Raw genomic sequence first — 26,582 nt, forward strand, 5'->3', positions numbered from 1 at the left:
TTGATTCCCCAAAACTTTTGTATTTAAAGATTTTTTCTAGCGTCCATATTTCCCAAGATTTTTGGGTGTGTCCATACTTTTGGGACACCCTGTATGAAAAACTTCATTTACAGATTTGAAGTTTGTATTGCTATTTCCTTGCTACCAGTGACTAACTACGAACTAAAGCAATAAGTAAGTATGTATGCCAAAAATTTACACTGATTTCTATCTGCAGTTATCAGCGGCATACTGACCAATAGATAAAAATAAAATAAATTAAAACCGCTTTTACCCGCTAAAACATTATTTTGACCCTCATCAGTGGACACCCCCGTATATATAACAATGAAAGAAAAAAAAGACAACGAATCTAATCATCTCGTTCTCACTAATTTATTTTTTTTTTAAATCGCTTCCCGTCTCATTCGTACTCACTCCTTCTCCCTTTCGATCCCTCTTTGAGTCACGTGACCCACCCTCGGGCTCCCCTCCTAAAGAACCGCCCGAATATCGTACTGTCCTTTTCTGGTGCGACCGGTGCGACAGAGAGGGAACACCACCCTTCCGAATAGGGTGCGAACGCACCCCTCTAGATAGAATTGGAAAGGGGGATATATATATACAAAGGACTGGAGATTAGGACCGTTGCGGGACTCCCTTAATAATAATAATATTGCGTGTGCTGCTAAAGCAAGGGGTGCGAGGGAGAGGGTGGTTGGATTTTAAATTTTTGAAAAGTTAGGGTGGGGTAGTGATTTATATATGTGTGGAAAAAATGGCGGCAGAAGTTCTAATTAAAGGTTGGTCCAGAGATGCAAGTTCTAAATCAAGAAGACTTATTCTGTTTTACCGTTAAGGTATAGATCTATCGGTCTCTCTCTTGCTTATTAGAGATCTTATTGAAAGAAGTACAATTGGTGAAAATGTGATGGGTTTTATACTTTGTTGTGAATATTAGTAGGCAAATAATACTTAGGATTAATATTTTGGACATTTTACTTTCTACGACCGACTGACAAGTGACACTTGATAGATGAAGTTTTTTATTTGTCTCTTTCAAACATGATGCATCTTTGAAAAGGTTATTTCATTTAGTGGAGAAAACTAAGTACTTACCTCACTTAAAGAAGCCCCTTTAAACATATCATTAGAATACCATTATGACTGGTAAAGCAATAAAAACTCACCGTATTGCAATCTTAACAAAAAAAAAGCCACCACAACGCTACAAGCGCTGAATATGCAAGTTTTATGAGAAATTACGACACAAGGCAACAATTTTTTTCACCGAAAATAACAATTTCATTATGCATCGTTTATTGGGCATGGTCAAAGTTGTCACATGCTGAAAAGAAAATAAACTTAGGTTAGAATTTTTTTTTCACATGTGTTACACGGAAGTTTTTAGGTTAGGTGTATATCTAAAAAAAACTAAAGACTCATTAGCTTAGTTTACACCGGAAATACTGTATTGGTCCCAGTCCTATTTTTACTACTTAATTCCTCCCTGTTTCTCCCTCAAAAAAAATCCCTTATTTTCTTCCATGGGGAAGAAGGACCTTTCCGCATATATAGGTGATAATGGTGCCGGATATATTACGTCGATAGTAATGGCCCTTTAGGGCCAGATGTTCCCGACAAAAAAACGTATATCGAGTCGATATCGATAGGAGGGTGCATATTTTTTACCTGTGACCCCTGTTTTCGAGGGGTGCAATTTTCTAAGAGTCATATTCCAGTGTGTAAGATTAAAAATAGAGTTTTAATACCCACTCTGAGTCGAGCCGCAGATAAACGAGACTAAGAATAATTTACGTTCACGTAGGTAATTACTGTGTCTATTAGTAGAACCGATTTATCCACTTAGTGTCTCTTAAATGTGTCTTATAGTGTATAGGTAAGAGATTTTTTGGTAAGTCTATGGTAGGAAGTGAAACGCCCTCTTTCCTGTTTCTCTTTTTTTTTGTTTACATTTGTACTTCACACTTTTCACTGAGGAATTATTATATACTATTTGACCCAGCAGAATTATTTATTAATTGAATTATGAATTTTGAATCTTTATATACAGGTCATTTATTTACGTGTTTAGCAGAATACCCTACTGTCAGAGACACTGTCAACAAATTGACCAATTCAGGTCAAAAGAAGTAAATATTTAGTCATTTATTGGTTTAACAAGAAGCACGTCGTCGTATATAGGATTTAAATAATATATTTTTTTACACGATAATAATTGGTTATAAATTTAAAAACTTTGTAATTTTTTAACGTAGTTATATTGACTCGTTTTTTGGCGAGAAGCTATTTAATATTTATTGAGCATAACACAATTTTATTGAATTCACCTTTGAACTGCCAGGTAGTTTCTGTTTTCAATTCTCAAATTCCGTTTTTAACCACTTGGCTTATTTCACTTCTTCTAGGTATTTGAAGAAGACACTCAGAAGGTTTTTTTTTAATATCTGCTATAATTCAGTTAAAGCCTCTTTTCAACAGTAGGTATGAAAAATGTCTTTTAAATTTTTTTTTAATTGCCTGGAAAAAAAGCATTTTTTACCTCTACATGGTGGTTGAAGGAGACATTTAAAAGTTCTCTTTTTATAAAGAATATAAAAAATAATTTTCAATGCCTGGAAATCACTGAAAAATAATATTTAATATTTGATATATAGATAAATTGGCGTCATTAAATGTCTGGAATAAATTGAAAAATTACTTCTAATGCATTAAAAAAAATAATAGTCTGGAAATAACTAAAAAATAATTACAAATATTTGATATGCAGATAAAGAGCAGTCATTAAATGCCTGGAATAAATTGAAAAATTACTTCAAACGGCTGGAATCTATTAAAAAATATTTCAAATCCTTAAAATACAACGAAAGCTACGTCATCAAATCTCTAGAATAAATTGGAAAATTTTTTAAAATGCCTGGAATAAAATATAAAACTACTTTAGGTACCTAAAGAATATAAAAAATCATTTTAAATGTATGGAAAACTTTTAAAAAAATCTTTGCCTATTAGAAAATATTTAAAATCCTTGAAATACAGAGTAAGTGACATCATCAAATACCTGGAATAAAAGGAAAAATTACTTGAAATGCCTGGAATAAAAAAAATGACTTGAGTTACCTAAAGGATAAAAAAAATTAATTTTCAATGCCTGAGGAACAATTAAAAAAAATTGCCAGGAAATCGTTCAAAACAATTTCAAATCCTTGAAATACAGAGTAAGTGACGTCATCAAATGCCTGGAATAAAAGGAAAAATTACTTAAAACGCTTGGAATAAAATAAAAAATTTCTTGAGGTACCTAAAGGATAAAAGAAAATAATTTTCAATGCCTGAAGAATATTAAAAAGATCATTGCCTGAAAATCGTTGAAAACAATTTTAAATCCTTGAAATACAGAGTAAGTGACATCATAAAATGCCTGGAATAAATGGAAAAATTACTTCAAATACCTGGAATAAAATAAAAAATTACATGAGGTACCTAAAGGATAAAAGAAAATAATTTTCAATGCATGAAGAATATTAAAAATAAAATTGCCTAGAAATCTTTGAAATATAAAGTAAGTGACGTCATCAAATGCCTGGAATAAAAGGAAAAATTACTTAAAATGCCTGGAATAAAATTAAAAAAAATGACTTGAGTTACCTAAAGGATAAAAAGAATTAATTTTCAATGCCTAAGGAACAATTTAAAAAAATTGCCTGGAAATCGTTCAAAACAATTTCAAATCTTTGAAATACAGAGTAAGTGACGTCATCAAATGCCTGGAATAAAAGCAAAAATTACTTAAAACGCTTGGAATAAAATAAAAAATTACTTGAGGTGCCTGAAGGATAAAAGAAAATAATTTTCAATGCCTGAAGAACATTAAAAAAAATTGCCAAAAATTGCCCATATTCTCAATCAACGGTTACAATGTGTATTTTATTAATTTGGTCCTCGTTGAGTGAATTCTAAAGTCACTTATTGGTCAAAAAAAGCCTCTTTTCTGATCTCAGCACCTCACTAATTGTCTAAACTAATTTAAAAATTAATAAAAAGCGAACCCTCCCATTTCAACATGGCCTGCACGTGGAACAAAGGAGGCATTATAAGTTCCTCCATCATGCCATACCATCGTCGTGAATATATTTCTAGAAAAACGTCACTCAGATATTTATGATTCTCGAGTGGATATAAAGGAAGATGGATTAACAACTGCATTTTTGGGTTTTTGGGTATAGCCAAGGTCAGTTTTGGTTCGGTTGTGCGTCGGTACGGCTCGAATGTTCGACCGTTTCTCTTGTTAGTGATTTTTTTTTTTTTTTTTTGACTAGTGTTGCTTTATTTGAGTTTAAAGTGTGTGGAAATTTGAGGTGTGCATTTTCCAGATCAACACAAAAAAATCGACTTGCCATATTTGGCTCTTACTGTTCATATAAGATACATGCGCATGAATATCACAATATGACTATCAGAGGCTTTCAAATAATGTTTGCTATCAAAACTTTTTATTTATTTATTATTGCAGCTTATTCAATAGCCAATTACAGATACCGAAATTACCTATAACTAATAAATTCACAATAATCAGAAGCACTAAGTAAACAATACAAAATCCTACATAGCTCTTATTAAAATTATCTAAATACACAGGAACAAAAACGCTATAAACTATTAAAATCCTGCATCTGAGAAGCATACAACCTATATTATTTATAATTCTAGTAAACCTTTCTAAGCTTATCAAATCTATATGTCTAGCATAAATATTAAAAGAATGGAACATACAGGGTCCTGTAACAGTGCGTTGGTCTTACAAAAGCCTAAAAAAATTAGGTTAAAATTTTCTAACCTCTTAAAAAATTTTTGGGACCTGATAGTGCATATCTGAAAATAATTTGAAATATACAGGGTGCTTTAAAGAAGTAGGGCGATATAAGCAGCATTCTTTTTATTTTATTTTTAAGACCTACTTAGGCTACCTAGTATATGCGCTAAATATGGCTGCTTTATCATGCGCAGTTTGACTGCAATAATTTAAAAAAAAAAAAATTAATTTCATCTTGATACTAGAAATGTTAATTCAATGTCAATATTGGACTTAATTGGGATTCTAGAAGAATAGAGAATTACTTTGACTTAAATTGTTTCCTTCTGTCATATACAGGGTGTTCGTAGTTAGCAATCATATTTTACGAATTTCAAAGCTCCATTTTTCGCTTTTTTTTTAATGGAACACCCTGTATATTTTTTATCCATTTAATGAAGATTTAATACATGAACATTTTTTATTATGTAAAAATATTAGCTATCTAACATATTATCTATCCTGAAAACTTCTTGCTACTTGATGTACCATTTGTGGAGTTACTTGAGCAAACGCATCCCGAATTCTCCGCTCCATATCTACTGCCGTTGTAGGTGGATTTCTACTATAAACAATTTCTTTTACAAAACCCCATAAAAAAAAATCTAATTTTATTAGGTCAGGTGATCTGGCTGGCCAATTAATAGGTCCATTCCTTCCAATCCATTTTTCTTCAAAGGTTACATTTAAATATTCAGTGACATTTCGAGAAAAATGTGGAGGAGCTCCGTCCTGTTGAAACCACATTCGGTTTCTAGTAATTAATGGAACATTTGCAAGTAATCTAGGCCGTTCATTTTGTAAAAATTGAAGGTACATTTCTCCATCAGGTCCCAACATTTTTTTAAAGAGGTTAGACATTTTTAACCCTATTTTTTTAGGCTTTATGGAAGACCGACGCACTGTTGCAGGACCCTGTATAAGGTACATTTAATTGGACTATACGCTGTAGGCCATTTTGAAGATGATGAAACGTATTAATCTTAAAAACAAATAGAAACGTTTAAAATTCATGGATAAATCAATCATGTTTTAATTAATTTTATCAGTAGTTTACAGATTCCAGTGACATAATAATAAAACAATAATTGTTGATAAGTATATATTTTAAAAAAGTCTAATTTATCATGATTTTCATTTTTTTCCAAGTTATCTTGAAAACCTAAAATTTTCTATGGTATCTCTGCATAACTTTATGTTCATGTGACTGTTTTTCTATCTGCTATGGTTATATCCCAATCATCAAAATGGGCCACGCTGTATGTTAGACCAAATCTTTTAACAATACAAAATACTAATACTAAAAAAATAGTAGCACGTACATAAGTAACAACATACATAAGTAAAGAAAATGTTTTATACTAAAATTGAGAAAAAAATATGATCAAATGTTTATAAAATCTAAATAAATAGTAATTCTATTAAGTAAAGTCTATTAATTTCTTGACTTTTATGAAATTTTTTTAAAAAATTCACGAAGAGCTTATGTGGTCCATATTTTGGGAAACCTGTATTATTTTTTTTTCAATATAGCCACTGGGTGTTTTTGGGAATGCCCTATAATTTTAAATATATTTAAAAATTTGTCAACACGTTTGTTTGCACCAGAAGTAGATGCTTATTTTAAAAGCCCCACTCCAACTATTCTAAGCTGTCAAAAATTTTAACAGTTGACATCAGACGATAGAGAAACAAACATTTTCGTTCTTGCTTTTAAAAGGAAACTTTTATGCTGTTTAAGTTCTGTCCACGAATATTTCAGGAGAATAGACAAAAAATATCTGCGTTTAAAGAGCATGGAGTGTGACTATACAGTGCATTTTTTTTTTCTCGGGTCATATGTTTTTACGTGTAATATTTTCCACCCCATGTTAGAACCTGTTCTATTTAATCGATAGGATTGAAACTTGTAACAAGTGAAGTCTAAGTTAACCATTATTTTGTGCAAAAAAAATTGCGAGAAACCTATTCAAAATACGTTTTTCTGATGAAAAAGTTTGCTTTTTCTGCACCTCGTAACCTTCATTACCTTTACACTTCAAAGCAGGTAGACAAATAACTGACAGTGACACAAAATAATTTCCTCAAAATCTCAAAAATATATTTTCAAAAATCAACAATAAACAAATAAAACCTTTCAAATAAATTGTTCAAAGTGACCTCCAAATTGAGCCAAACAAAAACCCAGACAGTTGTAGAAATGTCTTTTAACATTTAGGAGCTGCCGGGGAGTAATGGTACGCGAAGCCTCGATAATTCTATTACGTTCTTCGATATTGTTGGGTCTGCCTCTAACAATATCAAACAATTTCGATGATAGATAGCCCCAATAAAAGTTATCTAAAGGCGAAAGATCGAGGCTTCGCGCCGGCCATTTAGATGGCCCAAAACGTCCAATCCTGCGTCCTGGGAACGTGGCATTCAAAAACTCGGTAACAGTCGCTGCACTATGAGCGGGGTTGAAAAAATATCCTGCCATTTTGAACAGCGTTTCCTAATGCGGGAATGACCTGCACCTGAAGTAAAGAAAAACTCTATGAAAAATGGTCCAATTATTCGATCTCCAAGAATTCCTGCCCACACGTTAAGTTTCTGTCTTGTTTGACGTGAGGATTTTCTCGCACCCATATTCGAGTATTTTGTTTGTTGACTGTACCATTTGTACAGAAAGTACTTTCGTCTGAAACTAGTATTTTGTTTGTAATTGTGGGGTCGTTGTTAATTCGTTCCATGCACTGTTCACAAAACTGCATTCTAAGAAAATAATCATTAGGGAAAAGTTCTTGAACATTTCTAACTTTAAAAGATTTGTATTTGTTTTTTCTGATTGCCTTATAGCAACTACTCCTACTTTTTCCGGTAACTTCAGCAAACTGAGTAAGACTATTTGTTGGATTTTCTTCAACGGCCAAGCATACCTCCATTTTAAATTCTTCGTCTACTACAGTTTCGGTTCTTTTTCGTTTTAAGTGAGAACTGGCGATGCATCCAATCGTAATAAATTTTTCATGAAACCGTTGTACAGTTGAGGAGCAGACTTGCAAAATGCATTTTGTCCAAATTTTCCATATTTGAGATAGAGATGGCCTTGCATTCCTATGATGAAATACCAACTTTTTATGAACATTTAGACCACATGGATGAAACTTGTATGGTGAAAATCGGAATCGTATATCGGCCATCTTGCTTGGCAAAATTGACAGACAGCTGACAGACAGTTGTTGACATTGACTGATAGAACATCATTTGTCAATGTCATACCATTTGAGTTTGTTTTTCATTTCAATGAATGCCAGCCTGGGTTGAGTTTGCTATTTGTTTTAAGGATGTTATTTTAAATTTATTACTTTTTTTCTAAAAAGTTCTCTTTCGATATTGGGAGTAGTGTTTTAATTAGTTTGGGGCAAGCAATTCCAGGTTTCTGGTAAGAAAATCTGATTTTATTTGTTACTTTTTTGATTTGATTTCAATGAAGAAGTTTCACTTTTCAAGTATTTAATTTTTAACTTGATTATTATAAATACATATTACAAAATGTCTGGCCTCTCATTTTCTATTCAACGAATTAAACTATAGCATATCGGAAAATCAACATCAAAAAGGTTGACATTCACTAACCCAAAAAGCAGGTTGATGTAATTTATACTGATAGAGAGAAGGCTTTTGACAGAGTGAAACATAGTCACATAGTAAAATCTCTCTATATTTTATTTTTTTTTGTTTTTATTTATTTATTTATAACATCATATTATAGTTACACAGTTATAATAAGTTATTACAATATCAAAATTATACAGTTATATTCCCCTAGGTGCAAGCATCTGTATGGGAAGTAATAAATGAACAGTGTACAATAAACATTTTTCTTCTGTTCAACTTATTTAAAGAAAAAATATATACATTAATATGAGCTCCTAAGTATATTTATAAAATAATAACAGTGAGGTAATAAAGTACCTAAACAATTCAACAAGGGAAGGCATCTACTAATATTAGGATACAACAGACTTAAACTTATTAAGATTGTTTACAATATATTCCTTCACTATTTTTGAAATTTTTTTATTTTTGATGTTTCTAATATGTTTAGGTAATAAATTGTACAGTTTTGGTCCTCCTATAAATTTAATGGATCTCTTTCCGAACTCACTATAGCATACAGGAAGAATTAGTTGATTATCTTCATTAGATCTAGTGTTTTGGTTATGGTTTATTGGATATCTAATATTTTCACGATTGTGTATGAAGCAACAAACAGTTATACAGAATAAAGTTCTTATGTTTATATAGGTTTCATTATAAATTTCTTTAGTAGGGTATAAGAATGGTTTTTTAAGGATTATTTTTAATATTGTATTCTGCATTATCTGAAGAGGATTCAAAGAATTGTAATGCATACTGCTCCAGAGTAATATTCCATATCTTAGTATTGATTCCACTAAACTTTGGTATATGGTTATAAGCATATTTCTGTCTAAAATATTTCTAATAGTGTAAAATTTGTAGACTGGGAAATTTAATTTTTTTGTTAAATGTGCAGTATGTAAGTCCCATTTCATGTTACTATCAATGATAATTCCCAAATACTTTACATTTGATGCTTCCTGTATTTTATCTGGTAGATTTTAAATATCTAAGTGTGTGAACAATGGTCGATTTATTTTAGTCTTTGAGAATGCAATATAGTTGGTTTTTTGGACATTTAATGTTAATTTGTATATATCAAGCCATTTTTTTACAAGCATAATTCCAGTTTAAGCACATTTTTTTACTTCCTCCCACGTATCTCCGTCAAAAGCAACAACAGTATCATCTGCGTATGAAATAATTATACCGTTTATGTTTAAAGTTGTAAGTGAGTTGATGTACAGAATAAACAACAGGGGTCCCAGAACGGTCCCCTGTGAAATCCCAATTCTCACTGTACATGGGTCACTTAAAGTGTCATCTATTTTAACGTACTGTTGCCGCTCCACAAGATAGTTCGCAAAGACCTATAACACGGGACCCCTCACCCCGTTTTTCTCGAGGACATGCATCAAGAAGCTGTTTGTGGGGCACCATGTCAAAGGCCTTCGCCAGATCCAAAAATACTGCTAAGCACTTTTTGCGAAAGTCCAATTTATACCTTACATGTTCAATGAGTTTGTGCATGGCATCGCCAGTACTCAAGCCCGAAGAAAAACCAAACTGGTTTTCAGACAAAAGTCCATTTTTATCCAAAAACCCGGCTAGTCGCTCCCTTAAACACTTTTCGTACAATTTTGCGAAATTAGAAATTGTACTGATTGGTCTGTAATTATCAATTAAACTTTTGTCTCCAGATTTAAAAATGGGGGTTATAATGGATGTTTTAAAAGATTTAGGAATAATTCCGGTTTTAAAGATTAACTTTATTATATATGTCAAGGGTTCAATTAGATAAATGTGAAGTTTTTTAATTAGTTTTGCTGAAATACCATCATGTCCCGGAGCGCTGTTACTTTTTAAAAAGTTTATATGTTTTATTAATTCATTGTGATCTACTGGCCTTAAGAACATTGAGTTATTTACATTTTTTAATTAAAATATATTTGACGAGTTTGGTATTTTGTTGTACATATCGAGGCCTATCTTAGAGAAGTAATCATTACAAAAATTTGATTTTTCTTTTAAATTGCAATTATTTTTAGCTTCCACGGGAATTTTAATAGAAATTTTATTTTGTTTTTTATATTTATTGTTATATTCAGATAATAGTTATTTTTATTTTCATTAATTTTTGTCTTAGTAAAGGTTTTTTGTGTAGTCAATTATTTTTTTAAAATTATTACGGTATCTTTTACACTCTCTTTCTTTTTTTTCTGTAAAGTTATTTTGTAATTGTTTTTTTAATCTATCTCTTTTTTTTATTGATACAATAATGCCGTTTGTGATCCAGGGTTTAATTTTTTTGTTAGTTTTATTGTAAAAAATTGATGTTGTTTTACATTTTAAGTAAATTTCTAAAAATTTGTTTATGAAAAGTGTATAGGCTTCTTCTGGATTGTTTGTTTTAGACACGTCATTCCAATTTTCATTCTCAAATAAATAATTTAGTTTTATGTAATTTATTTTATTTTTAACATCAGTTTTTACAATATTTTTTATTCTCTCAATATTTAAAGTATGTGAAAAATTTAACATTATTGGAAAATGATCCGTTATATCATAATTTATTATATACGGTTTTGTGTGAATGTTAATTATTTTATTACTGTTCTTTACAAATATATGATCGAAACATGTGCCTGATTCTGGCCTGGTGATTGAGTTTATATGTGATTGAAAACCATATGAACTTAATGTAGAAATGTAATTTGCCACGTTTAAATCAGTATTATTTAAGAGGTTAATATTTATGTCTCCAACTAAAATTTCAACATTATTTGACTTGTTTCCTGACTTTCCTGTAAAATATATATTAAGATCCTGTACAAAATTTTCGATAGATGAGTGAAGAGATCGATAGATACAAGAAATTTCATAGTGCACATTTTATGTTCCAAAGTTATTCGACCCACCTTTAATTTAGTGGAATCAAGTTCATGAAATGCCACTTTAGCATTTAGATTGTCTCTTACCATAATAAGAACACCATCATTTTGTGTGATATTTCCATTACTATAGTGAGTGGTCAAGTCTTGAATAGTAAATTCTAAAAAAGAGGTGAGTTCAAAACATTCACTTAGGACTATAACATCACAGAAAGAAATTTAGAAAGTCTCTAAAAATAGTAACAGTTCATCAAAGTTTTTTTTTACACTTCTTATGTTAACATGCATTATATTTAAAAGTTTTTTATCTGTGTCTATTTTACCACAGGCTCTACAGTTTCACTAAAAATTTCACTGGATATCGTTTCAAGCAGCTCCACTTCTTGTTGTCTAGCCATAATTTATTTTACTTTTTAATACTTCTAGATGGTATAGCTTTGTGGGGCATTCAGAATCCGTGGCATCATGTTTGAGATTATGGTTCGTTTTATATTTTTTATTTGAATGTTCACAATTCACGCATTTCCTATTTTCTTTATTTTGGGTTAAGTGACAGTCCTTTCGATTATGTTCTCCTCCACAGTATGAACAGGTGGTTTCATTTGGGCAGTCTGGACTTTTGTGGTAATATCCACAACATTTAAAACACTGTTTTACTGCTAAATTTTCATATGCAGGGTATCGTTCCCATCCAATGTATATTTTTTTGGTCCACATGATTTTTTTAAAGAGGTTTGGGGAACAGTCGGCGAAGATGTTTAATTTATTTAATTTAGTTTCTTTCATAAAGGTAATTTTAAATGAATCTTTATTATTAAAAAATGTATTTTGCATTCTTATAGATTTTTCAATTTCTTCAGTTGCTGATTTATTCTTGGCAGGATATCCAACTATTTTGACCTGCGGATTCCGTAATTTTGTTTCCTCTACCTCATAGTAATCACCCAGTTTTTGTTTAATTTCATTTTTTAGTTTCGTAACACTCTCTGTGTCATTGCATTTAATTATTAAACTTCCGTGTTGTGAAGATCGGGTTTTATCAATACTTACATTAATATCTGCAGGTTTGATGTTCTCCATTATATCGGTTTTTGTTTCTTGAGAGTCCTGTGTGCCCTTCGGTTTTATAATTAAGTTTGGCCGATTTTTTGTTTTTATTGGCATGGATGATTTGTTGTTTACAACCTCTGCAATGATGGTATTGCTGGTGCTTGGATGCTTTAAGTCTTTTACTTCTTGCTTAAGAAGTGAGATTATTTCATCCCTACTTAATATTATTTCTTGCTTGCTTTGTACAAGATCATTCAAAAGTTTAAGTCCGTGAAAGTCATTGCAATTTTTGCAGAAGAACTTCATAACACGATCTTTTAATTCTATCACTTTTACTTCAGGGGACGTAAGAGCTGCACAACCCTTACACAATCTCTTCAAACAGTTGTCACGTTTAAATGTTCGCGTAACTTGCTTGCAAACATCGCACTCCATTTCGAAATTTTCGATTTTAAAATTGGAACGTAGCTACTTCATTCCATTGTTAATGCATTCTTGCGCGGGTTCAATACAAACATAAACAATGATAATTTTGCAGCAAATTGGATGTTTTTGGTGAAAATAATTATGTTTAGCTAAGTAAGGCACTATCTATTTTATAAATTCACTGTTTTTCAGAATTTATATGCACTCGGAACACTTTTATTTACGCCGTTTTACGGAGCAACATTTCACGCGTTATATATCGACTACGTTCATTGTACCATATATAAAAGTAATGTTACAAATATTTTAATAAAATTGATAATTTCTTATTTAACCGTTAGACAGTATTTAATCTCTTTCAAAATTAAGGCATTTAATGAAAATAAATTAATAAATATTATAAGTACCTACGCCTACGAACGACCACGAAATTTAGCCAAAAAGAACGGAATTCTCCAGTTTATTACTCTATACATTTCTGGAATAGAGTATAGTTATTAAAAGTTATACATAGTTTGGCATGCACCTGGATATGTTTGTTCATAAACAATTGTTTTTTTATACCTAAACCTATAACTAATTAATAACTAAAATCAACATAACTTGACCTACACTATCAACAGAAAAACCCTATAATCGCTTTAAAAAATTAATTAATTTAAAAAAAAATCTTTATTTTAAAATATAAATTCCCTACAGCCTTTACTAATAAATTTTTTAATACTATCAACCGCTCTCAAACTACTATTGGTATTTTTAAGGGCCTATTTACATAATTCCTAGTAAGAATGATTAACAAAATTTTTAAGTTTATGTGATTTATGCATGTTGACAAAATATATATTGAACGAATATTAAAAATCGAGTACGATATCGTTGTTGTTTTTTGTATATAACCTTCAAAATAAAGTTTTGTACTATATTAAGTTGTTTCAACGAATTTCCATATAGGCTACCCCATATCTTGATTAATATCCCCCATATCTTCAAAAATAACATCGATAACGGATATTTTCTGTCAATTTTATAATGTAATGATCCCACTTTAAATGTTTATCAATCATTAGGTCGCAAAATGGTGATCAAATAATAAATCCTATAGAGATCGCTAATCATTTTAACAAGCATTTCATGAATGTTGGTTTAAACCTATCAAAAAGCATTAATACTCCCCCTCACCCCTTCACAATAAACAGGACATTCCCAAACTCCATGTATTTGAAACCCGTTACTCAGAATGAGATAATTAAATATATAAATTCTTTAAAAAATAATGGCTCACCTGGTAAAGATGGAATTTCTGCAAAAATCTTAAAACTGCTCCATATGCACATTTTACCACCACTTGTACATATTATAAACTTAATTTTTAAAACTGGTGTAGTGCCAAGTCATTTTAAAGTATCTGTGGTGAGTCCAGTTTTTAAGTCCGGAAGTAAGGAATTGATGGATAATTATAGACCAATAAGTGTCATCTCTAACCTGGGAAAAGTCTTCGAAAAATGCTTTAAGGATAGACTGTTATGTTATTTTGACCAAAATAATGTACTATCAAAAAATCAATTTGGTTTTACTCGAGGAGTCAGTACAATAGATGCTATATATGAGCTTGTTAGTGATATAACTAAAAGTATGGACAAAAATAAAAAGTGCCTTGCGGTGTTTTCGACCTAACAAAAGCATTCGATACAGTGTCACACCAAATATTATTACAAACATTAGAAAAATATGGTATCAGAGGCAAAGTATTACAACTTTTACAGAGTTATCTATCAAACAGAATGCAATACACCAAGATAAAAAGTAACCTTAGCGATCCTGATATCATTAAAATTGGAATACCGCAGGGCACTGTACTAGGACCCCTACTTTTCAATGTTTATATAAATGCAGTGAATGATATAAAAACTCCTGGCAAAGTAATATCCTATGCAGATGATACAGGAATTATATTTATTGGAGACACATGGCAAGAGGCAAAAGTTAAGTTTCAAGAAGGTCTATCATTAATCAAAAATTTTTTCGACACCTTTAAATTGTCACTAAATCCAAAAAAATCTAAATATATAGCATTTTCCATAAACAGTTTAAATAGACCAAACTTTCAAAATATTATTGTAAACAATATTAATGAACCAATTGCATAGGTAAACTCTATAAAATATTTGGGAGTCCATATAGACAAACGTCTAAAATGGGATATACACATTGATTATTTAACAAAAAAGATAAAGGCACTCTTACATAAATTTTATTTACTAAGGGAAATTTTGTGCAGAAAACTGATTGTGTTGATCTATAAAGCTCTCGTGGAACCCCTGTTAAGGTATGGGATATTGATTTGGGGTGGGGCATATGAAAACAGTCTAAAAAATCTTAAAACAATACAAAACTCAATAGTAAAGATAATGTTAAAGAGACCTAGGTTATTTTCAACAAAGCAATTATATAATTTTGAAATACAAGATTTGAAAACTCTTTTTATAACAACCTGTTGCTCTTATGTTCATAAATTCTATGGTAAACAAAGTATAATAAACCATAGACACCAAACCCGAGCTAATAAACACCAGCAAATTGTACTACCTTATATGATTCAAGATTTTGGTCAACATTCGGCAGTATTTTTAGCTCCAAAATTTTATAACCTTCTCCCAGAAAATGTCAAACAACAGAAATACTACAAAAAGTTTAATGAGCATGCCCTAAGTTATATATTAGGAAACAAAAGAAAATTTTGTTGATTGATCATATGTGCTTGTATCAATATTCTGCTTTTCACCAAACTTTTTATTTTCTTACTCGATAGCAATCAGAACATAAATACATAAGGGAAAAAGAAAAAAATCTCAGTATGGACATTTATTCAATTATTTATTTTGTTTCAAATATTATAGGTTTTAGGTACCAAAGACTAGAAAATTCTGTAAAATACTACATAATACCTTTGTAGTTAAAATGTATATGTGTATATAGTATATGAATCTTTTTTTTTTTTCTCTTTTTCTCATTTTTATTGTCTGGTTTTTGATTTTTGTTATGTAGTTTTGGGTAAACTTATTTAAAATGTTAAATATTGTGAACTAATTTATATAACGGCTGGCCTGCTAAGGGTAACAACATTGATATATTAGAATTTTTAAATTGTTTCTACCATAGCACATACAGATTCTCTGGTATCTAGGTGCTTTATATTCTTAGAATTGTAATATTTTATATTGAAGTTGAATATATTGAATATATTGAATTGAATATATTACACCCAGATATTTGGTGATCTCTGCAGTATTCTGCAGTCATCTGCATATGATACCAGTGATCCATTATGAACAGATCATTATTGTATGCTATAAAAAGTATAGGGCCGATATGAAAAACGTGAATAAATCTATTTTCTTCTTCTTTTCAATAATTGAGCGTAAGAGATAGTATTTTCTAAATTGATATTTACTATTATACCCAAACAACAAAAGAAGTAACTAATTTTTTGCTACTTCCAGGCAGTTGAAAACGACACTCTGAATATATCTTTGATACCACAGTCATATTCAGATTTAAAGTGTCTGGAAAAATAAAAAAATGGTTATGTGGCTTTTTTGAACTGCCTGGAAAAATAACATTTTTTATTAGTCATTGGCAGTTGTTATTTATGCTTTTCAACCTCCTATAAGAGATAACAATATGTCGTTGATTAACTTTTATAACTGTTAACCTCCTTAAAAAACAAAAAAATCTGAGAGGGTAAGAGAGAAAACAAAATATGGAATAGTGATAAACGAGTCAAACAGACAATTCATCTTTTCCTATCTATATAAAACACTAATCGAAAGTAGATTGGGCTAAAGGTCAAACTAATGGTAAAATCGGTCCCAAATTTCCTAAAAAAAAACACTCACACACTTTAAACTCAGATCGGCACCATCGCACATTTTTTCAAAAACACTATGTAAAGTTTCAAACGACTACCTGAAGCCTATACCAATGTAAAAACGACCGAGTGACAACAACAACAAAAAAAAAAAAGAAAAAGGTCCGAAATAGTTTCCTGATGATAATAATGCGCTTGGAGAAACCGAAGGGACTGTTCAGGTTGAAATTCAAGAGACCGTTCAAGGTCAGAACCATCAAGGAGTACAACCGATTCAGAGAGAGACAGTTAGAGAAGAATAAACTTAAGGGAGTCGATGGAGTGTAAGAATCAGTTCGTTTGGTCTCGGTTATTTGTGAGTTTAATGTTTTGGTCCTTCGAACTGGAATTTTAAAGGGTTTTCTCCGTAAATTAAGTGGAAATTCGTGAGTGCCTGTGAGAAATAAGCTATTTTTTAGCGCGTTTATCAATAAACTTCCCTGGCAAATAGGAAAATAAATCAACTCATTTTCCTCTTCTATCATTTACGTAAATAAAGAAAAAAAATTAAAAATAATCCCTAATTACTTAAGCTGTTTTATGATTTCTGTACAAACCCGAAACGTTGCTCTAAAGTCAAATTAAAAAAAAAAAAAAAGGCAAAAATCGAAATTAAAAAATCCACTATATATGCTCGTAAACCCATAAATACCGAAAAGGTCCGACGACTTCCTAAAGTCGCGTAAATTATTTACGAAGGGGGCATCAGACCCGTTGCATGTTAGAGAACCGGTACTTGTACCATCGGAGAAGAAGGCGGTACCCAAAACCCCCCAAAAAAATAAAAAAGAAGCGGTTTTCTGCCTTTTTCTTTTTAATTATATACGGCGGTTTTAGGATGGGTTCCGCTACCTGCTTGGTCGCTTCTTTGATCGAGAACCGGTTTGTATGTCGGGTCCTCATTCCCTCCCTGTACTCTTTTCCACCCCCTCCGTTACTAAAATAAGAAGTTTTTTTTTGCCAAGGGTATTTTACGCCCTCTGCCCGTCATGGATCTATAATCTGGAAACAAGAGAGGGATGGATTTCGAGAAGGGGCACTACAGTTAGTTAAACCTTTATTAAATTTGTTTAGAGGGAGTAGGGAGAAGATTGTTCGAGTTGAATCAGGAGGTTTTTCCTGTTTTAGTTCTTTTCTGGAAGAAAATTTTGTTTTTTCAGAATCCTGTATGGTTTTTCATACGTGATTAATTTTCTGTTTCTTACAGGCAGTCAAAGATGATTTCGATCGATTTAATTTAGAGAGAAACACCTTAAAAATTTCGATTCAAAGGACCAGAATTATGTATTTCTTTTCAGCAAGGTTTGTTTTAAATTAAATATTTAATTAAATTTGTTGTGTCCTGAGGATAATTTAATACTAGTCGAAAATGAGAAAATCATCTCTTCAAAGTTTGGGTTAATTTTGTCGTTCTTCCAGGCCGCTAAATTAACTGGAATTCATATGCCAGACAGTAGAAATCTAATAGTCCTTTGACTGTCTGGAAAAGTAAAGCTGTCAGAATTATCTGCTTCTTAAATTTTAGTTAGATAAGTCCTAAAAATATCCGGTTCAAAGGACCAAAATAGCTTCGAATAAGACATTTTCAATATGATAAGTAAATTTTTATTTCTTTCAGGCTATCAAAGGAATACTGAATTTCGACTGTCTGATTGGGATCTTCAGATTCGTCTAACGATAGTTTTCCTACTTTTGATCAAATTAGGTTATAAAAACGCTCTAGAAATTCCGGTTCGAAGGACCAAAATTATATTTTTCTGTTCAGCAAGGTTTGTTAAAACTAGGAACTTAATTTAGGTTGGTAATGTCCTGAGGATAACTTAATACGAGACGAAAATGAGAAAATCGTCTCTTCTCGTTTTTCTTCAAAATTTGGGTTAAATTTTATTGTTTTTCCAGGCCGTTTAATTAACTGGAATTCATATTCCAGGCAGTCGAAATTTAATTGTCCTTTAAATGTCTGGAAAAGTAAAGATGTCAGAATTATCTGCTTCTTAAATTTCAGCATCAGGTTCAAAGGTTCGGGTTCAACCAAAAAAATACTAAATTTCGACTGTCTGATTGGGATCTTTAGAGTTTTCTAATGGTAGTTTTCCTACTTTCAATCAATTCAGTTTAGGGAGGAACGTACTCATAAATCATGTATTTTTTTTTCAGCAAGGTTTGTTTAAAGTATTTAATTTATATTTGTTGTGTCCTGAGGATGGATAACTTAATAAGAGTCGAAAATGAAAAAATCGTCTCTTCTTCAAAGTTTGGGTTAATTTTGTCGTTCTTCCAGGCCATTAAATTAACTGGAATTCATATGCCAGACAGTAGAAATCTAATAGTCCTTTGACTGTCTGGAAAAGTGAAGCTGTCAGAATTACCTGCTTCTTAAATTTTAGTTAAATAAGTCCTAAAAACATCCGGTTCAAAGGACCAAAATAACTTTGAATAAGACATTTTCAATATGATTAGTAATTTTTATTTCTTCCAGGCGATCAAAGGAATACTGAATTTTGACTGTCTGATTGGGATCTTTAGATTTTTCTAATTATTTAGTTTTCTGACAGTTTTAAAGCCTGACATTAAATAATTCCAGTTGACGTAGTTTTGTTTTGGTTTTTTCAACACACCTGGCATCTTCTCTCTTCCTTTTTCTGTTATTTTTCTCTTTAAACTGCCTGGGAAAAAAACATGAGATAAATAATTCTTGAATTTCGTTTTCTTCCAGATTCCACAGCAACCTATCAAAAAGGTTTGAGGTATCACTGAAAAGACTCTTGGTAGTAGGTTCATCTTTTGTAAATCTGAGTGTAACTGATGTAAACTTCGAACTACCTGGATGATTTATATATGAAATTATTTGTTAGAAATGTCTCTTGCTTCATGTTAAACTTTAAACCCTCATAAGAATATCTAAAGCAGTTTTTGAATACAATAAATTTGACACTTTAGTCCTTTAATATGAGCAATTTTTTCTTTCTACCAGACAGTCAAAAAGATACTAAAGTTCGACTGTTTGATCAGGATCTTCAGATTCTTCTAACGATAATTTTCCTAATACTTTCGTTCAAATTAGGTTATGAAAAACCGCTCTAGAAATTCCGGTTCGAAGGACCAAAATTATATTTTTCTGTTCAGCAAGGTTTATTGAAATTAGGAACTTAAGTTAGGTTGGTAATGTCCTGAGGATAATTTAATACGAGTCGAAAATCGTCTCTTCTGGTTTTTTTTCAAAATTTGGTTGTTCTTTTATGCCATTAAATTAACTGGAATTTATATGCCAGGAATTCAAATTCCAATTGCTTTTTATGGAAAAGTGAAAAAGTCAAAATTACGTATTTCTTAGATTTTTGCTGTTCAAAGGACCAAAAAACCTTAGAATAAGACATTTTCCCTATATAAGCAAACTAGATCGCGATAATCACATTTTTCTAACAACAGTTTTCCTACTTTAGATCATTTCAAATAATGAAGAAAAATCCTATAAATTCCGACTCGAAGGACCAAATTTATATTTTTCTGTTGGTTTATTGAGCCTAGAAATCCTATTTAGATTTTTGTACCAAAATAGTGTTTTTTTTAAAGATTCGAGGTAACTTCGTCTTTCTTCCAGGCAGTTAAATTGACAGAAACTGTTATGCCAGGCAGTCAAAATCTTATTATCCTATGACTGCCTGGAAAAGTGAAGAAATTATTTGGTTTTTACATTTTTCCTCAAATAAATGCCAAAAGTATCCGGTTCAAAGGACCAAAATAGGATGTGCTAAGTAATTTTTGATTTCTTCCAGGTTAGGAAACTGGATTTCTAGGATGTATTTTTTTGTTTGTTTTTTCACCACACCTGGAATCTTCTCTCTTCTTTTTTCTGTTGTTTTTCTTTAAATCTGCCTGGAAAATTACTTGAAGAAAAATGCCTGAAAATCTGTTTTTTTTTTTAATTTTAATTTTTTATTTTGAATATTTATTTTAGAACTCATTGTGCTATTTTAAACCTTTTGCTAAAGAAAAGATACCCTGATTAATGTTTTATTTATTCCAGGCGGTCAAAAGAAATCTGGATTTCAACTGCCTGGAAGCTTTTCTTTTCTTTTTTTCTTTAAACTGCCTGAATACCATAATAAAAAATAGAAAATTCTGGATTTATTTTTCCAGATTCCTACAATTCCACAAGGCATTCAAAACATCATACAATCACATCATAGTACGTATAATCAGTATGGTCCAATCAATGCACATTATTTAAAAAACTAAAAATGACTAATAAAAATAAAATTAAATGTAGATATTTTTAAAAAAAATTATTTTGTGCCAGTGGCGTCCGTAAATAGTTTATCGTCAATATTTTTCAGTAAAAAAATAATACACCACTGCATTTTTCTAAGTAAGTAACTTTGTCACGTCCAGTAGCGCGCCATTGTTTTTTTTATGAAGGGATAAATGTGCGGCTGCAATTTAAAACATAATGATAGTTCTTTTCTTACAAATCCAAGTAACTAATTAAACCATGAGGACCTACGAAAAAACCCCCGGCAGCCGGCCATATGCCAACTATAGCGAAGAAAATTTAGAAAAAGCAGTGGAGGCCGTTCGAAGTGGTATGAGCAAAAAACTAGCGGTCCAAACCTATAGGATCCCATCACGCATGACTCTAGTCTATAAATGCCTTGTAAGGCACCCAAAGTCTGACATCCGACAGTCCTCAGTAAGGAAGAAGAAGGGTTAATATCAAGATCCTTGGGAGTCGTGGCAGAATGGGGATTTCCACTAACAAAGGCAGATATAAAGGCTGTTATTAAAAAATACCTTGACAATAAGGGTATTGTTATACCTGTATTAAAAGACAACACCCCTGGGGATGATATGGTTAGTGCTTTCATCAAACGAAACAATTTATCTGTTCGAATAGCCTCGAAAATCAAAAGATCCCGATCCTCAGTGGACCAAGAGGATGTTTTGAGGTTTTTTGCAATAAGTATTATTAGACTCTAGTGGGGATCATATATATAACTATGAAGAAACAAACGTCACTGATGACCCCGGTGCTAGACAAGTCATTGTTCCACGAAACTCGAGAAGGGTCGAACGTGTCCAAAATCATTCCAGGTCAGTCATTAGCATAATGGTCTGAGGTAGCGCCAGTGGAGTCTTGTTGCCGTCCATGGTGGTATTTAAAGCCAATAATATTTATGAAAACTGGTGTAAAGGAAATTTTACTTCCACATATCTTAAGAACAAGAGAACCTGGAAAAAGAGTGACCCTCGTAGAAGACAACTTGGCCAGCCATTTGGCCCGAAGTGTCGTACAGGCAGCACAAGAACATGATATATATATGAGCCCGTTTCCTCCCAATGCCACACATCTAATGCAACCATTAGATGTGGCGGTATTCGGACCAATGAAGAAGAGATGGCGTGATATTCTCGAAAGCTGGCGAAAAGAACAATTTCCCATTTTACTGAACAGACTTTGGGTGGCGATTAGTGACACAGTGTCGCAAAATTTAATATCAGGATTTCGGCTTATATCCATGTAATGCGCAAGAGGTTCTACGAAAACTTCCCGATACTGCTGTTCACGAAAAAGAAATTGGGAGAACATTAGACGAAAGTTTAGTTGAGTTGTTAAAAGAACATAGGGGAGTTCAAAATCCCGAGAAGAAAAGAAAACGAGGATAAAAAATAGAACCAGGAAAAATGTTTCGTCCATCACCGATACTCAGAAGTAGGCGAGAGCGCCATGAATATTGTCGATGATGATGCAGAACCATCTAAAGGAAATTCGAAGAGCGTAACAAATAAATCAAAGTTGGGTGTGAATGGTAAAGAAAAAATCTCCCATTAAGAAAATCGACACGAAAAATAGATGATTCAAACAAATGTGGCATCTGTAAGTGTTTGTGGGAAAACTACAAATATCGAGTTGAATGGATAAAATGCTGCAAATGCCAAAAATGGATTTGTGATGGCATCTGTAATAATGATAGTAGGGATCCCTATTTCATTTGTGATAGATGTAAAGATAGTTCGGATTAAGATCCCTATCATACAGACGAATATGTGCCTAACTAAAGTCTAGTGCCTTAACGTTTAGTGCCGTATTGATTAACCTCGTTTAATACAGCATTAAGGTTGTGTATCAAAGTTCCTGTTTATTTAGGCATTAATTGCCTACTCCTATACCGATACCAAAATGTATGTATAAGTTTGTTTTTTATTTTCTTGTTTTGTTTTCTGGTTTATTTACTAGAGGAAATAAAATACTTAGCAAATTGTTTATTTTTCATGTTTTTCACCATTTGGATGTTAAAAAAAAATTAGGTACCTACCTATATAATAATAATAATAATAACAATAATAATAATAATAAGACGTTTATTAGCCACCAATACAAAAAAAAAAGCATAATTACAGAAGGTAATATGATTATATACATGGAATTGAATATTAGAATATTAAACAAAGAGAGCATATTAAAAACAATAGGTTATATAAAGAATTTAGTTAACACAAGTAAGGCAACTAAAAAGCCATGCATTCAGACTTCCAGAAAAGAAGGAAACAACTTTCTGGATTCTGTTAAGGCTTATAATAGAAGAAGTGAGAGAAAAAAAAACCAATTCTTATAGACAAACTAAAAAAAAAAACAAATAGGTAGGCATATACTTATGAGGGAAAAAAGCAGTAGGGGGAAAAATGGATGAAACGGAATGAAAAAATTCTTCTTTTTTCTTCTTTTTTTTTTTAAACAGTTAATTTTTGAATAATAAATGTTAATAGAATATTTTACGTTGCATTCAGTTAGTTAGCATGTGCGTAGTATTTTAATAAAGAAAGGCATTTAAGAAAAATTAAGTTTGATTTAAAAGAAGACGCTTGGTTTTTAATTTAAAAGTTTTTTCAGTGACAGTCAAATTAATTATTTTGAACTTATTAATCAAATTTGGTACGACATAAGAAAAGGATCGCTTAAAGAGTTCTTTGCTATGGCTAGGAATTGTTAAAAGATTTTTACGTCTTATATTAAGATTATGCACATCAGTACGATAGGTAAGCTTTTCAAGTAAATAAGGCGGAGTTTTTGATTTAAGAATTTTGTAAGAAAAACATAAAATATATAATATTCGTCTATTGTGCATATTTAGCCAACCTGCTTCTTTTAATTTATAAGAAATATGTTGCCGTCTTCTTATACCAAATATAAGTCTTAAGCAAGAGTTTTGAAGTTTTTGAATTCTACCTGAGTCGGAGTTATCGAGACATGGTCCATAAATTGTGTCGCAAAAATTTAACGGTGATAGTACTAAAGCATCACAGAGCAGTTTTTTGATACTTGAGCTTAAAAAATGTCTTTGACGATATATTGTTTTTAAGGCAGAATATCCATTTTTTAGTTTAAGGGTAACATGTTCTTTGAATCTAAGTTTATAGTCCATTACTAGTCCAAGATTTTTTGCAGAGTTTTTAAAACTTATTATATTGTTATTAAGGTGTACATTTAAATTATTTAAAATATTAGTTCGATGATTGTCACTACAAAAAAGAATAGCTGCTGATTTAGTGGGGTTAATCTTTAGAAGTAATTTTTGAGTTTCTATATTTAAGGTATTCAAATCCTCATTTATATATTGATTAGCTTGGACAACATTAGTGTGATGAAATGAATAAAATAGCTGGGTGTCATCTGCATAGCAATGGTGCTTACAGTGTAAAATTTTTTTAGTAATTTGTGAAGTATAAAGAGTATAAAACAAAGGACCAAGAATGCTACCTTGGGGTACCCCAGAGGTAACATCCAGTGCATTTGATTTATTGTTATTAAGCACTACTCTTTGTTTTCGAATAAACAAGAAAGAAGACACCAATGCCAACGCAGACTCAGCAAAACCCATATATTCTAATATAGCCAGTAATATTCTGTGATTTACCATGTCAAAGGCTTTAGAAAAATCTAAGAGAATCAACACCGTAGCTTTATTTTTATCAAGTTCCTTAAAAATATCATCAGTCACTTTAGATAAAGCGGTTGCACAACTATACCCCTTACGAAACCCAGACTGGTATTTAGGAATTAAATTATTTACATTTAAATATTGAACTATTTGATACTCCATAACTTTTTCTAATATTTTTGATAGTATAGGAAGTACAGATATTGAGCGAACATCATTAAATTCAACAGGATTTTTTATTTTGGGCAAAGGAATAACATTGATCGGGAAAGCAGTTTTGTTCTAAACATACGTTTATAATATGAGTGAGTGGTTTAATTATGACAGGACAACAAAGCAAAATCAGGGTAATGTTTAATTGATCAACGCCAAATGCTTTAGATTTAATAGATTTTAAGTAATTTATTATTATATCTTGTGTCACCAAATTAAATTTAAATTCAGCCAAATAATTTAACCTATGTTTTTTAAAATACCCAACAAATTCTTCGTCAGGGTTATTATTGTTTTTGTTAATATTAGAAAAAAAAAATTAAGTTTATCTACATCTTGCATAAGAGGAGGAAGTTGTATATTTGATTTATTAGAAATATTTAGTTTATTAAGTTCTTGCCATGTTTCTTTGTTATTACATACTCTAAATCTCTAAATCTAAATATGACACACGCCAATATATTTTAGCCCCATATCTGGGGTTTCTTTGTCAGTATAACGTCGTTTAAGGTGTTTTAAACCTTAATAAAACTTTGTGACAAAGTAGCCCCCAACCAAGGGGTTACTTTGTCACCATCAATATATTTTTTTTAGCTAAATCGCTTTTTATAAAAAAAATTAGTATAGTTGTAGTTGTAGAGGATGATTTCGTCGGTATACTCGTAATTTTTGGCCACCCAAATTACGAAGGATACCGGAGTTACAAGTAAAAGTTTGTTTAAAAGGTGACAAAGTAACCCCGGTTTACGGTATATTAATTATCTTATAAAGTTTGTCGATAGAGTTCCCGGACACCTGGCATTATTCATTGCTCGTTAGAAATATCTCTTACTTTCAGTAAAAACTTCAAAACTTCAGGAAAAAAATTATTGTAAAAAAATCATCTTTAGGGTGATAAGAAAAACCTTAGATGCCTCGAAATAAATAAGGAAACAATTTTTGGGGTACATAAAACCGACCTTTAGATGCAAAACTTCCGAAATTAACATACTTCAAACCATAAACGGACACCGAAAATGTCTGTCACGATTCTTTTTCTTCTGCGGCCCTTTTTTACGTGACTGCGGAGAAAATGTAATTACAACGGATTTTCCACCCTTAGAAATAAACAGAGAGAGAAAGGGAGATGAGAATATAGTCAGGGACGGATCGAAGGACCAAAGAAAAAAAAACAAAACAGAAACCTGCTTCGCGAACAAACGATTTTAATTTTCTTCCTCCGATAAATTAAACAAAAAAAATCAACGGGAGTCCAATTAATTCAAAAACACATTTTCGCTACCGGTCTGGAGGGTAATTCCAGGAGCTTCCCGATTAAATTTGATCCATTTCGCTCCTTAAGACGGATGTTCATTAGACGAAGGGGTTTTCGTACCTTTAATGACATTTATGCGGGTGTACGTAATGTGGGAGGGTCCAGTTTCATATTATATACATGAGGTATCCCGTTGCCTCGCATTGTGAGGTTAAGGCATTGGATTCGTTTGTGAATTTTTCATTTAATAGTTTCGAGATATTGACAACAGTGTACAGAGAAAAAATAAACCATTTGAATTAACTAAATTTTGCGTTCATTGAAAGTACATACGTGTGTATTTAAATGAATCATCAATCAAGGTATTGGTAGAAGAATGCTAATTTCCTGGGGTCAATATTATTTTATACATTTTGTGAAAAATAGT

General features: G+C 31.4%; 1 protein-coding gene across 6 annotated transcripts in view; it reads left to right on the plus strand.

The window, feature by feature from the left end:
- LOC126743878 (polyhomeotic-proximal chromatin protein-like) overlaps positions 1-26,582 on the plus strand; it is a 63,684-nt gene that overhangs the window by 7,965 nt on the left and 29,137 nt on the right. Inside the window, exons 1-2 of one of the 6 annotated variants that reach the window (XM_050451122.1) lie at positions 4,247-4,287; positions 16,796-17,034. The exons of the other annotated variants lie outside the window; for them this stretch is intronic. Of the exons in view, the coding sequence (XP_050307079.1) occupies positions 16,892-17,034 (143 nt within the window). The 5' untranslated portion in view covers positions 4,247-4,287; positions 16,796-16,891. Of the gene's footprint in view, positions 1-4,246; positions 4,288-16,795; positions 17,035-26,582 lie in introns of those variants that run through there. 6 annotated transcript variants of the gene reach the window in all.

Source organism: Anthonomus grandis, chromosome 13, assembly GCF_022605725.1.
Source record: "Anthonomus grandis grandis chromosome 13, icAntGran1.3, whole genome shotgun sequence".
Lineage (NCBI taxonomy): Eukaryota > Metazoa > Arthropoda > Insecta > Coleoptera > Curculionidae > Anthonomus > Anthonomus grandis.